General features: G+C 32.3%; 1 protein-coding gene and 1 long non-coding RNA gene across 2 annotated transcripts; both read right to left on the minus strand.

Annotated features, from left to right (window-relative positions):
* Window positions 1-1,296: 1,296 nt before the first annotated feature.
* LOC137805953 (uncharacterized) lies at window positions 1,297-4,231 on the minus strand. The gene is made up of 3 exons (XR_011080285.2): window positions 4,089-4,231; window positions 2,912-3,015; window positions 1,297-1,588 (listed from the first exon to the last, which is right to left on the minus strand). It is a non-coding gene; the product is annotated as an uncharacterized LOC137805953 (long non-coding RNA).
* Window positions 4,232-10,847: 6,616 nt separating this feature from the next.
* Window positions 10,848-12,355, minus strand: LOC137808182 (AT-hook motif nuclear-localized protein 23). Its single transcript, XM_068609162.2, has one exon. It carries the CDS (start codon window positions 11,906-11,908, stop codon window positions 11,051-11,053), a length of 858 nt encoding a protein of 285 aa, XP_068465263.2. The 5' UTR covers window positions 11,909-12,355; the 3' UTR covers window positions 10,848-11,050.
* Between the last annotated feature and the right edge of the window lie 1,730 nt (window positions 12,356-14,085).

Below are 14,085 nucleotides of genomic sequence, written 5' to 3' on the forward strand. Positions count from 1 at the left end.
AGAGATTACATCTTAGCTAGAAATTTCATCACTCCTGATAATAAATGTTGTGAAAAAAGAAAATAAGTTGTTTTAGTTTTTAATGTAATATTACTTATAACTCCCTCCATTTTTTTATGTCTTCTAAAGTTATTTTTGCCAACAAATATAATAAACTTTATTGATTCTAATGCAAGGCTTCCTATTTTATCTATTTCTCTCTTAATTTAACATATAAATATACAAGTAAATCATTTAAAATTATTGTAAAGATCCAGAGTATTATAGGAAAAATAATAAAGTATTTTCATGATTGAAACAAATAGAGAGAGAGTATTATTTTATTTTTATTTACAGATAACATTATTTTATTTATACCCTTAATGATCTTAATTATGGATAACAGAGACTATAAAAGATTTAATAATGATAGTTAATTTTGAAAAATTATTACTTTTCTGTTTGTGCATAGGAATTAATTTATAACTAGTGCTTTCTTTATTTTTGTCATAAGAACCAATATTTTTTATTATTTAAGTGAGATATTGTAAAAAACAAATAGTCAATAGAGCAAGGAATATTAACGATGGGGTTAGTTTTGAAAAAGAAATATAAATTTAAGACATATTTTTTATCATTAACTAAATTAATCACTTTTTTCTATGATAATTAATTTCTATAAATAATATAAATAATAATGAAACATCTTTTATTTACTTATTATCATGCACACTTACGCACACGCAAAGTAGTAAGTATCATAAAAGAAGAGTTTTTTTTAAAGAAAATATTTATAATGACGAATAATTTAATAGCATAAATAAATTTGGTAAAAAAAAAATTGGAAATCTTAAAATATTAGATTTTCATATTAACTTGTCTATGAATATTAGTTGTGAGTGCAAACTTTCAAATTTTGAAAGATGTCATTTATGAATCAACCAAGTCACGAAACTAACAATATACCACGCGCCACTTCCCAAAGTCACACCTCAACCACACGGTGACGTATTACATTTTACCATCAATAAAAAAACTCACGCAAGCACGCATCACCATCATCATCATTACTTTTAGAGCAGATCAAAAAAGTAAAATTTAATTTATTGACGGTCTAAAACCGTTCTCATTCGTCACCAAATTGACTGAGTGAGTAAGTAACTGTTTCATTTTGTATTTCAAAGTAAGATTGTCCACAGTTTGTTTAGATTTTTTTATCTTTTATATTTTACAATTTTCTGTATAGGTTGACATAACATTGATTTTTAATGCTATTTCAACATAAACATGTGACAAAAATTTTATGAGAGGACAACAAAAGGCTTTTGTAGCCTAAATGACATGTAATATAAAGGTGTTTAAACATTCTGATCAACTTGAAAAAAATTTAATTCATCATGTTGGGTTTGGACTCTTGTTGATTTTGACCAACATTGATGTAAATCACCATCTAGTTACGATTTTAGTGAAAAGGTGGAGAATAGAATCATAGTCACCTTAAAAGATGTGACAATGCAACTTGGCATCCCCATTGATGGGAACCCTGTGACTGGTCTTAGTAGTGATGATTTGGTATCAATATGTCACAAATTATTAGGATCTGTGCCACCTGAAACAATAGTTAAAAGGAACACAATAAAGATATCTTGACTTGGGTTGAAATACCCCTTAAGTATCTCTGTTATTTAATTTATTCATTGCTGATAAAAAAAAGATATCTTAGCTTAATAACTCTTTTCAAGAAATATTCTGGATGATGCAACCGATGTTATTATATATAGTGCAACATGTCCGAGCACATATCTTGACATTAATTGAAAGTCTATTAATGACAAACACATCAACCAATCAGATGCATATGATGTATCTCTTCTTACCAAGTGACTTGAATAATGTGTTCAATTTTAATTGAGGGTCAGCCATGTTAGTTTATCTGTATTGTGCATTGGATCATTCTACTGATTATAATTAGGACAATATTAGATGGTGCATCATAGTTCTACAATATCAAAACATGAATTTATTCTAGAATTGAAATATTGATTGTTAATTAAGGAAAGAATTTTTTCCACTTAAGAGGTTATAATATATTTTTTTTGTCAATTTTTAGTAATAAAAAGACCGTATTAGTTATGACAATCGTAATGTTTAAAACAAATAAAATGTTGAAAAAGATACATAAAGTAAAAAGAGTAATGCTATAAATACAAGATAACTAATAAAGGTGCTAAAAACATTTAGAACAATATAGTTTAAAAAACTAACTTACCTAAGAAAAAAAATAACTTTCCTAAGAAAATAATTGTTTAAATAAATTCAAAAAATGTATAGCATGACAACATAAGTGGGTGTACATTAGCAAGTCCTAATATATGTTAAAAATACATCAGGATTTAACATGATAACATCAGTGGATGTAGATTAGGGAATATATATATATATATATATATATATATATATATATATATATATATATATATATATATATATATGTGGTAACTTACACCCACTTAATTTTTAAAATGAATAAATTAGCAAACCACACCTTGAATATATTTTAAGAAAAATTATAGTTTGTTAACTTATTTATTCTAAAAATGAAGTGGAGTAAGCTAACAAACATGTATTTACTAACGTACATTCACTTGTTTTTCTAGTATTAAATTAAAAATTTGCATACTTAGGGTAGTCAAAGAAATTTGTGGTCTAATATATTAACTTACTCCTAAATATAGTGGGTGTAAAAAGCTGTAAGCACATCAAATATGTAGAACATAGCAACACTCATTATCACAAGCCCAGAGATGACAGGGACAAAGCACAACACTAATGTATGATATTGAGGATCATAACAGTAGAAGGAACAACGAGATATAGATGATTTAACAGTGGAAATTGTTGAGAAGATATCAACGGTAATTAAATAGCTTACTGTACAATTTTTCATTCTCTGAAAGTTATAGCTCGGCTGGTCAAAGCAGCACTAATAATAACACTAGCCAGGTTCTGTTATACCAATATCAGATGCACTACGAGCTGCACAGTAGCATCAACAACAACACATGGTTAATTAAGAGTATACAAAAACTATCAATATAATGAATACTAAAATTCAAAGTCATGGAAGTGCTTTTAAGGATCTCAGTACAGCTTGGCAGTACCTGAACCACATAATAACACAAAGTATAATAATGTACAAATAATATTCTACCAACTTACTTCATCTAATCTAAAACCTTCCCCACTTCAGCTAGCATGTATGCATAAATAAGCTCATATGGCTGAAATGAAAGCAAAATAAACTGAGAGTGTCCAATGCATCTCACAAAGCAATTGTTGTCACATTTAACATAATATTAAGTACAGTGGTAATTCATGATCAATATAAAATATTTTATATAAACTCTCAATTATAATTCATCAATATAAAATCTCGTATACATTACATTGCCAATTAGAATTAGTCATTAATACGCCTTTTAAGTTAATTATTGTAAAAATCATCAAATTTACCATATGTGGTAGTAGTTTGTGATCGAATACACTATCAGTGCATTGACTATTTTCTCACTTTTATTAGAGAAGAAGAGATGTTAAGGCAAATGTAATTTAGAGACAGAAGATTTCAATTTCAAAATCTTACAGAACACACAGTTTGTAATGTCACATTCCTACTTTGATAAACCTAGGATTGAAGAAGTGATATAAACTACATGCCATGTTTTAAACATGTCTATGCAATCCTGCTAAGCTTTTAATGGAAGATCCAAGTTTGAACATAGAATCCTAGAAAATCTTGGGAACCAGAAAAGTACAATAGAGAGAGGAAGGGATAGCAAATATACAGTGCAGACCGAACAGTAGAACCATCAAGATCCAATCAAGAAGCTGATCTTGCCTTCTAACAAAACTCTTTGAAGTTTATAAAACCAAAAGAGAGTAAAGAAAAAAAAAGGAAGAGTTTATAAAATCTTGAAAAAGAATGAAAACTGAAAAAAGATATACTCCTAAGGTATCTACAGATTTCGAGTTTCTTTCAATTTAATTCAGGGAAAGAGTAATAACATAGACCGACCTAGAAAACACAGATACTTAAAACAGAGCTATACCTTATCAGTTATGAAACCATTACAATCAGTTGTCTGTCATTTCCTCCACCTTCGTTGGCCTCTCACTCGCCGGAGTAACGTGATCCTTTGTTTCTCACTCGCCGGAAAGACATCAGATGAGATGAGAGGGAGGAAAACGGACCAAATATGGAGTGTCTGAGGATCCCCTTATATATACATACGTGTGAGTTGGTGTAATGTTAAAAAAGAAAAAAAAAACATTATTATTAATATAAAATAAAATTGAATATAAAAAAGCACAAAATGTTTTAAAAAAATGTTACTAACAAACATAACACAGCAAAAGATGATATTTTCAAAACATAGAAAATTAACAGTAATAAAAAAGTTTAAAATGTTGAAATCTCGATAGAAACGTTTAAATAAGAAAACTAATATTTAAAAGTAAATGAAAAAGTGTAGATATTTATAAAAAAATAACACAGTAAAAGGTAATATTGTAATTATTCCATAAAGTTGAAAAGGGATAAAATTTAACAAGTGATCAAAATGTATGAAAGTAATGTTTATAAACGTTTTAAAAGGTCATAAAATGATGTAATTTTATAAAAAAAAATATAAAAGTTTGAAAGTAACTTTTATAAAAATAAAGTAAAAAAAAATCGTATAAATTTTTAAACAAGTTATATTTATATAAAAATATTTCTAAACTTATATAAGGGTCTAGATAGTAGTCGTTATTGATTAGACAATTGATGTTCATTACTCAATCGTTTTTCTTCTCTTTTCATCTTGTATTTGTTTCTTAATTTTTGCTCAGGAGTGAAACTGCAAAAATTCATCCGACGGTCAAGTAAGTATTCTGTATGAGTGTGAGTTAATATATTGATAATCATGTTTATTTATAATGTTTGTAACACTAGTACAAAATTTCATAACGACGACCCCAAACAAAGAAGGTTGTCCTAAAACCATCGTTAAAAAAGAGGCAATGACAAACTTGTAATTAATTTTGTTTTTAACGACGACTACCCTTTAAACTGTCGTTATAAGTTAATTTGGGCCTCAAATAACGACGGTTGTCCTATGGACCGTCATTATATGTACTATATTGTTTTTAACTCATGCGTGCCTAGTTCCTCTCATTTTCACTTTGCGCATTTTCATTCTTCTTTCTTCACTTTGCGCACCCACTTCTCCATCTTCATTATCCACTATCGCTCCTTCTCCCACCTCACCTTCGCTCCACTGCTCCACCGCCATCGCCACAGGTCCTTCGCTAGCGTCCAGCGGCCGCTGCGCCACCTCCTTCTTGCACGTCTCTCCTCCGCACGTTGCCAACACCTCCACACTCTACCAGGACGCCCGCACGCCTCCAACACCTTTTCATAGCGTTAGACCTCTTTTTCACCTCACCTCACCACCGCGTCGGAGCACTTACTTCCACTACATCATAAATCTTGTTGTCACCCGCGTCGGACCGCACCCGCAACTCCATTATAGAAGATTAGTATTTTTAGGGTTTAGGATTTAAATTTTTTTAATAAATATTTGAATGTGTGTGTTGATTAGTTAATAGTTTAGGGTTTGTGGATACTTCATTTAATGGGTATTTGATGGAGGAGTCCTGAGATTGAAGAAAAGAGTGATAGATTTGGAGTTGACAAAAATTAGCATGAAGAAAATTCAAACGGCCATAACTTTTGATAGAGAAGCCGGATGGAGACAAGTAAAAAATGAAAGTTTGGGCCTTGCCCGCATTGGGCCCAACAAAGTTTGCACTAGAAGCCCCAATTGCTTCAAAAAGGTTCTTTTACCGAATTTTGAATCTCTAAGCAGGCAGAGTTGACCTGTTGTTGTATAGGAAAAGCTACTCCACATCAAAAAATCTCACAAAATCAAATCTTCTTCCCTACCTATTAAGTCTACATGAAGACTTTTTTCACCCTTGCCCCCTCTTAATCATATGATATTCCCCATGATTCCCTGAAAATTTTGAGAAAAAGAAAGTAGTGTAATTGTGAGATGATTATTGTGATTTGCAACCCTAACTTTCCTTCCACCGCTCCTCATTGAACCTATCCGCTACACGTGTCATGTTTTTCCAAAACTACCCGTGATTATGGATTAACTGTTATTCAAAATTTTGATTTATTTCTAAAATTGTTATTACATCTTTTTTTATTACGATAATTTTAAAATATAAGAATTGCAATATCTAGATTTTATATTAGTCTGACTCATATGTGAGATGAAATATGTAATGGAGAGATATTTAAAATGTGATTTGGTAGAAAATTATAAAAGTGATTTTATGTTTTAATTCAATTACCCTAGTTCATCTAATTTATGATCTAATTATATATTTTATTCTAATATACCTATACAAGAATATATAACATTACAAGTTTAATATTCCTCTAAAAATAACATACAAGTTTATATTATTTACAAGATTATAAATAATTATATATATATTAATGGGAAAATATTCTACTTTAATATAAACCATATATCTATATTTATTGCATAAAGGCTCTGCTTTTTGACAGTATGGTGTAGATTTGGAGTATTAAGATTGGTGGAGGAGATGTTGATCGAGGTAGCAATCAGATGTGCTTGGCAGGGTAATTCTTTACTGTGCAGATTTAGTGTTGTTTGTTTTGATGTAGGAATCCAAAAGCTGCGATGTTTAGTGTTAATGGTTTAGCTAGATGGAGGCATTTAGTGACATTGGTCGGTGGTCTAGCGTTGATCAAACTTTGCTGTAATTGTTATGTTATTGTTTTGAACTGGGTAAACTTTGTTAGGCGCCTAAGGAGGGAGTTACTGTTTTACTTTCTGTGATGATTAGCAACATGATATTAATATAAGAGTTGAAACATCCTTAAATATTTCATTTTAATTCATTTATTTTTTACCAAAAAATAATATATCTATATATATGTTAGTTTATTTTAAGAATGTTAAAATCTCATTTTTCACATTTTTGCCAATTTTTAAAATCTCATTAAAGTAAAGTGAGAATAGGACAATTAGTTCAAAATTAAACAAAACCTAATTACATTGAATCAAATGATGTGGTAGGTTATTTTCTTAGAAATTATTCGATTAATCCAATATTTTTTTATCAATAATAAATAAATTAAATTAAATAGAATATTTGAGTGATGCTTCAACCTACACACATACACACAGGAGAGACCATATGCCTCCGACCAAACTCAAAATAAACCAACAACATAGCAACACAAAAAAATACTATAGACACTCTATGCACTCTATGTATGAGTTGACTTGTAAGTTGAAACCTAATTGTCCAACAACAAAAAGATTTATCGTGCCAACCAAAAAATAATTAAGAACTTGGGCCAAGAACAAATAAGAGATGAATCGTTCCATGATATCACATTGCTTTTCTTGCAGCAGTGATAGCCTGAAAGCCAAACAATAACATCTAGGTTCACCACTGTTACATGTGTATAAACTATCTATGCCACTACATCTAATTCTTGAGGTGATCAGAACAACAAACTTCCCATTTTACTCTCCAACAGAAAACACATTAGCTGCTTGCTTGTGTTGAGAACCAACTGATTTACAAAAAATAACCTACCACCACTTTGTATTCTCCGATTCAATTGGCCACACCAGAAAAAAATGGCCTAAAACTGCTGATACAGGGAATACAGTAACAACACTTGTCTTTGACCTAGAGGAAAAGATGGCTGTATGAACTCTTGAATATAACCTTTGAAAGTGGACCAAAATGAAATACAACTTAAATTGGTTTGCTTGATTCCTTGCTTAGCCACTTCTGATTAGCAGCTCCAATTCAGCATCTAGGCTGCAACTTGCTTAACTCCCTTTACAATCAATTCTGCTGCTTACTGCAGTCCCCTATCCATTCTTTGACTTAGATTATCACTCACTGTTGCCTTCTATGGTTCCAAAGCACTGTTAAGTTAAAATGTAACACCGGTTTGAGATTCCAAAAACTGCACCGAATATGCAGTATTGTGTTTGTTGGTGGTTTGACCATGGCGGCTCACCTGAGCGATCGTAGCTCATAGGCAGCTTGCAAGCCAAGGTCAAGGCATTTCCATTCAATTTCAGCCAATTTCCGTGCTTTTCTTTCTCAGTAAGTACAATTATTTTTCGTTTCTGCGATTCAGCAGCATTTGCAACTACATGTCCTAAATTGCTTTTGTTGCTGTTGAATTGAGGAAAACTGAGTTTAGAATCATCATTTCTTTTCCCGTGCAACCATCGTTCTGTAGGATTTGTATACTTCAAACATACACTCCGACAAATGCATTCAGATAGGGTTTAGGTTCCTCCAGAGTTGCTTCATTGAATTCCTCTTAATTTCAATCCCCTGAATGTGATGTGCGTGCTACTACCATACCCTATTTATATTTCGCGGCATTATTATTGTATCACCTATTGGAATACAAATGCACTAATCTAACTTGAAAAGAAGAAAAATGTAATTAAGCTTTGAAATATAATTTATAATCAATACTTGGAATTCATTTTTATCGTTCTCTACACTATTTTTTCATAAATCAAAATTTTATTTATAAAGTACTAGAAATACTAGGTCAAAGTTCATGCATATATCACTTGTGACATCTTTACTTCATATAACTTACAAGATAAAAAAGATAGAAAGAATTCATTTTCTTGTAAGCTAAAAAGAAATAACTATATATCGATCTCGATATTAGTGAAAACTAATAATATCTAAAATCTAATTATTGTTTTTATCACATTCCATAAACATGTGACATCAAAGAGATTATGCTTAAAGATTATGCATAAAAAATATAAAAATATAAAAATTGCATAAAAGAGACCATAACTGATATAAAACTCTACTTGTTCAAAGCACGTGGTTAAAACTGGGCAAGTTTAAGCAGATCATTATAACCCAATGACTTGTCCGTATAGAATTACAATGTTCAAGTTGCAGAAAGCAGATTAATCGAGGGGATTTAGAACAAGCAGACACCTATCATCACATGCTCATTACAGAATTTGAAGGACTAAGTAGAGAAGTCGTTGTCATAAGTGCAGACTCCACAGACGTGCATATATTAGGTGCAGATGAGAGATTGCAGTTTTCATAATTAATAGAAATTATTATAGTACATTACAACATCTAGTGCGCGTGTATATATGTATATTACGTTGGTGATACTAGCTATACATATATACGGATATGTGTGGTGGGCGTATATTCTTGAAGCTAAGTGGTTTGCAGAATCAAATGCGTTAATTCTAGGAGGACAATGAAGCTCCATTACAATTTGTTTTGATCAAAATTAAAGATTAGTACAGCTTCACTACCGTGAAAGAGAAGGTCAGCGTATCATCAGAAACGCAAGGAACTTTGCGAAAAAAACTTGTTAAGTGGAGAATAATTACAAGCCAGCAGTGACATTAAGTTTATGCAATATTTAAATCTAGTCTGCGCCGGAAACCTATGCAGCCTATAATCGAACCTACACTAATTTATCATTTGCTCCATAAACGACTAAATATATATAATTATGTCACAACTCTAATTAGCCCCACAAACTAATTAAAAATGAGTTAACGATCGACTTGGAAGATGAAAAGCTATTCGGCCTAAAAAATAAGGGGCCTAATATTTAATGATCAAAATCAGTAAAGCATAATTTCCCTGTTAACTAGCCAGTGTAACAAGTTTTACCCACTGAAGCTTATAGATTTAATTACAGTTGTGCAAAATAGACGAACCATAATAAAGGGTGCAAGTTTTTCACTACGTGAAGACCAATTATTACTATACCAGTAGTATCCTGTGTCCCCCATGCATTGGATCACTTCCTTTCTCCAGATCCGAATTGAAAGACAACACATATATCATATACTGTGTGTGTGTTTAGGGTGGAGGTGTTTGGTTTCAAGTGTGCGTAGGTCACCATTTGATGACCGAAGTTAATTTCAGGTTGTAGTGTAAATTCCCCCATAAGATCAGGCAGTGATGCATGACTCTTTTTTTTCTTTACCAGGATCATAGATACTACCTAAAGCTAGTAGCTAGCAGAAGTCAAAACTGGACTTCAAAAATTCCAATATTACAATTATTCAGGCACTATAATGATCAGAAAATAGAGCCCAATCGGTACTGACGTTAATGTTGGAGAGGGTAATCACCAATTTTAACTTCCATAGATCCAAGTAAAAAAATATAGAGAAGCATATATGCATGACCTAAAAGCATACATACATACATATATATATATATATATTATATTCATGATCACTATCCATGGGACATAAGAATAATACGAAGAAGGCAAAGATTTAATTTCAGATATTAACTTTATTTTTGTGAATATACACACACATGCAGGAAAGGGTTATAAAATTAAGACCGTACATGTCAGCCTTATATTTATCACTGAATCCCTAGTTTAATTATTTGTATACAGAAAACCAAAACACGAATTATAAATTTAATCCTAAGCTTGTGAAAGAAGCAAGGTGGTGTATTTAAAAATAGAGATGCCATAAAAAGGCACAGAAATAAAGGAGTCGGGGAAGGGGTTGCTGGTTATGGGGTTGTGACTCACTAGTTATTGCTTTGCTTTATGTCGAAACGACAACCTGGTCCTTGAAACATGTAGCTAGGTAAGTGCAAGTGATGTTAATAATTAAAAGGCAAATACTCAAACAGAACATATAATTAACACAAGCTACTAATTAATTAAATTATACAGTAGTAGTGTTCATTATAATAATGGAGAAGGAAATAAAGAGATGAAATGAGACAGAAACCCGCCACATAATCATGATCTCATACCATATCGTAGTATCCATTGATTAACATCAGCAGCAGAAGAGGAAGAAGAGAAAATTAATTATAGTATTTATGTAGTCCATGAATGTGCTGACCTTGTAATAACATACAGTAATCCCTTGAAGAAATCGTTGATGGATGAAGATGGATCTGGAGAGAAAGAAGAAACTCAAAAAGGTGGTGGACGTGAAGCGGCGTTTCCCGCCCAACCCTCCCCGGGTAACTGAACGTTCTGCATATTCAGAGGTAAGTTGAAGAAGGGAAGTCCCGAAGAAGGGTCGGGGAAAGAGTTGTTATTGTTATTGTTGCTGTTGTTATTTCCAACGCCATGAGACGACGTCGTAGCAGGTGGCTGAATCTGAAGCTGTTCTTCTTCTTCTAATGGTAGCCTCTCGTAGGCTACGTTCGTGAACGACGCGGCGATGACGATCACCGGCCCCGCTGCGGTCAGCTCTCCAACCACGTTTCCTCCCACGACCTGGCCCTGCCCTCCGGCGAGGTAGATAGTCAGACTGGTCGCCCCAGGCGGAGCCGGCGGCGGGAGGAAGGAGCCGGAGAGGGAAAGAATCTCGAAGCGGCCGTGGAGCGTTACGACGGCGCCTGCAGCAGCGGGCTGGCGGAGGCTGACATTAGTGACGGTGCCGCTGCCGCTGAGGATGCAGATCCCACGCTGGCGGCGGCGCGCGTAGGTGGTGACGCAGTCGAAGACGTCGGAGCCGCTTCCGACCTCGAGGATATGCGCGCGGAGCGTGTTGGCGCTCTCCCGCGTGATTATCACCGGCGGCTTCGGCCTGTTCTTGGATCCCGGCGGCCTGCCACGTGGACGCCGACCGACCACGTCACCGGGACCCGCTGAAACTAGCTCCAATCCTTGGCTTTGGTCATCGTCTTCGAACGGCAAGCTTCCGCGGTTCGGCGGCGGCGTCTCTTGGTCCTCCGAATCGCGATGGAGCTGCTGCAAGTGCAAGTCCGGTCTGTGAAGGTTTTGAACAAAGCGTGAAGCGCTTCCTAAATCCAAACCAGCCATAGACACATCCAAGAGAGAGAGAGAACGATATATAAATATAAATAGACACACAGCTTATAAAAAAAAGGGTTATATTATAAGATAGGAAAAAAAAAACAGAAAACAAGGAAAACACAAATGATTATATTATGGAGAAAGAAAGAAATATAGTTAATGAATAGTAGAGATTTTTATTTATTTTTGTGTTGAGCTAAGAACAGTGTTGGTTTGTTTATGGTTATTTTAAGGTAAGTGGTGTGAGTGTGTGGAAACAGAAGGAAGGAAAAGAAAGAAGAAGAAAAGGAGATGGATGGGGTGGGTTTTGAAAAGAAAGATAGAGTGCAGAGAAAGAAAAGGGAAGAAGAAGAAGAAGAAGAAGAGAAGAGAGAAAGAATGGGAGAGAGAATTGAAATGTGGTTGAAGGAGAAGCAAAGGACTCACGATGCAGTCATTTGTGTGGGCAAACAAAAGTTTAAATTAATAATAATAGGCATATGTACTATAAAATATAACAATTAGTTGAGGGAAATCTTTTTAACACACTTGCTCCAATGTGTATGTCACTCCCGTTAGAAGAGCGTGGCGGCAACGCGATCTTAACTTAATTACACTTAATTAAGTCAACATTTCTACCATCAATTATTGGTTAGGTTTTCTATGGGCGTTATATCAATATGGCCATATACCCCTTTCCGTTACATTTTTTCTTTCAATATAGTTTAGGTTCTTTACAACATTTTCCTTTTACAAATTTCATTGATTAAATTCTATAAAATAAAGATTAAAAAAATATGACAATTAATTTCAGTTAAATTAAATATTATAAACTTGATCCATTGTCACAAAAAAATTATAAACCATTTTTTTTTGAGACATTTTAATCTAGTTGTTAACTTGATAAAATATATTATTAGCACGTAATAGCCTATCATGTAATGAATAAATCTATCAGTTTTAAAAATAAGATAAGTTTGGACATTCTTCTTAAATGAACATTGACACTCATATGATATTTGTAAGACACGTATCCGTGAAGTACCCAATTCAAAAAGTATTTGTTAGATTTTGTCTAATACGATTCTAACACAATTTTAAAAAGGAAGAAAACATTAATTTTCTCAAAATTCTAACTTTATTGTATAAATTGTTATTATGATTATAAAAATAAGAAACAAATCCTTGTGAATCAATCATAAAAAACATATTTTTCTTCAAAAAATAATCTAAAACAAACTTGTGCATAAAAATCTTTATTGTCAATTTATATAATTTATAATTATATAATATATAGATCCGTGTTTCCGTGTCCTACATTTTAAAGATTTTATTTATCTCCGTATCCGTATCCGTGTCGTATCAGTGTTCGTGTCAGTGTCTGTACTACATACCATCTTATCTTATTTTGTTTGCTTTTTAAAATACATGGGCTCACTATTAACATTTTTTTATGCATTATAAAAAACCCATTTTTTTTATCAGCGAAAAAACCCAAATTACTAATAGTTTAATAATTATCATTCTTTCCTAAATACCATCGCTGGTAAGAAAAAAATATTTCTTATTTTTTTATTAATTATTTTCTTTTGTTCGTTAGTTTACATAGTCTTTTAAATTTCTCTTATTTATTCTTCTAAATTAATGGTTTATTTTTGCTATAATACTCATTATAATTTTTAGTTTTTCTACTAAATAGTTGTCAGATTTACTTCATAAGGGGCCTCGTGGGTAATTTCCACATTATTGAAGTTGTTTTTTTTCTACTGAGGTAATCAATGCACAGATGACAACGTTGTAGTTGTTAATGTACTATATAGTTGGGATAAAATTAACTATTAATTAAATATTTAATAAAAAACTATTTATTAATGAGGAAAGTAAAAAGTTCAGCTTATTTTAAAAGGACTTATCCATGTACGTACCAAAATAAAAAAAAGTTAGATAAGAAAAGCGTATAGCTAGTGAGTTTTATAACAATAACCCTATCAAACAACTTAACATCACTCAGGTAAAGAACTAAATAGATTATATATATATATATATTATTTATTGGGTTTTAAATTAAAATGATTTTATTATATGCATGTTCTTAAAAGTTAAATTGAAGGGCCACCATTTGATGCAAGTACTTGACAGAACTAAGAGTTAGTTGGATTTCGTAAACAACAAAAGTTATTTTAATTAAAAAATGTACATGTAGA

Source organism: Phaseolus vulgaris, chromosome 3 (genome assembly GCF_051622355.1).
Source record: "Phaseolus vulgaris cultivar YP4 chromosome 3, ASM5162235v1, whole genome shotgun sequence".
NCBI classification, from domain to species: domain Eukaryota; kingdom Viridiplantae; phylum Streptophyta; class Magnoliopsida; order Fabales; family Fabaceae; genus Phaseolus; species Phaseolus vulgaris.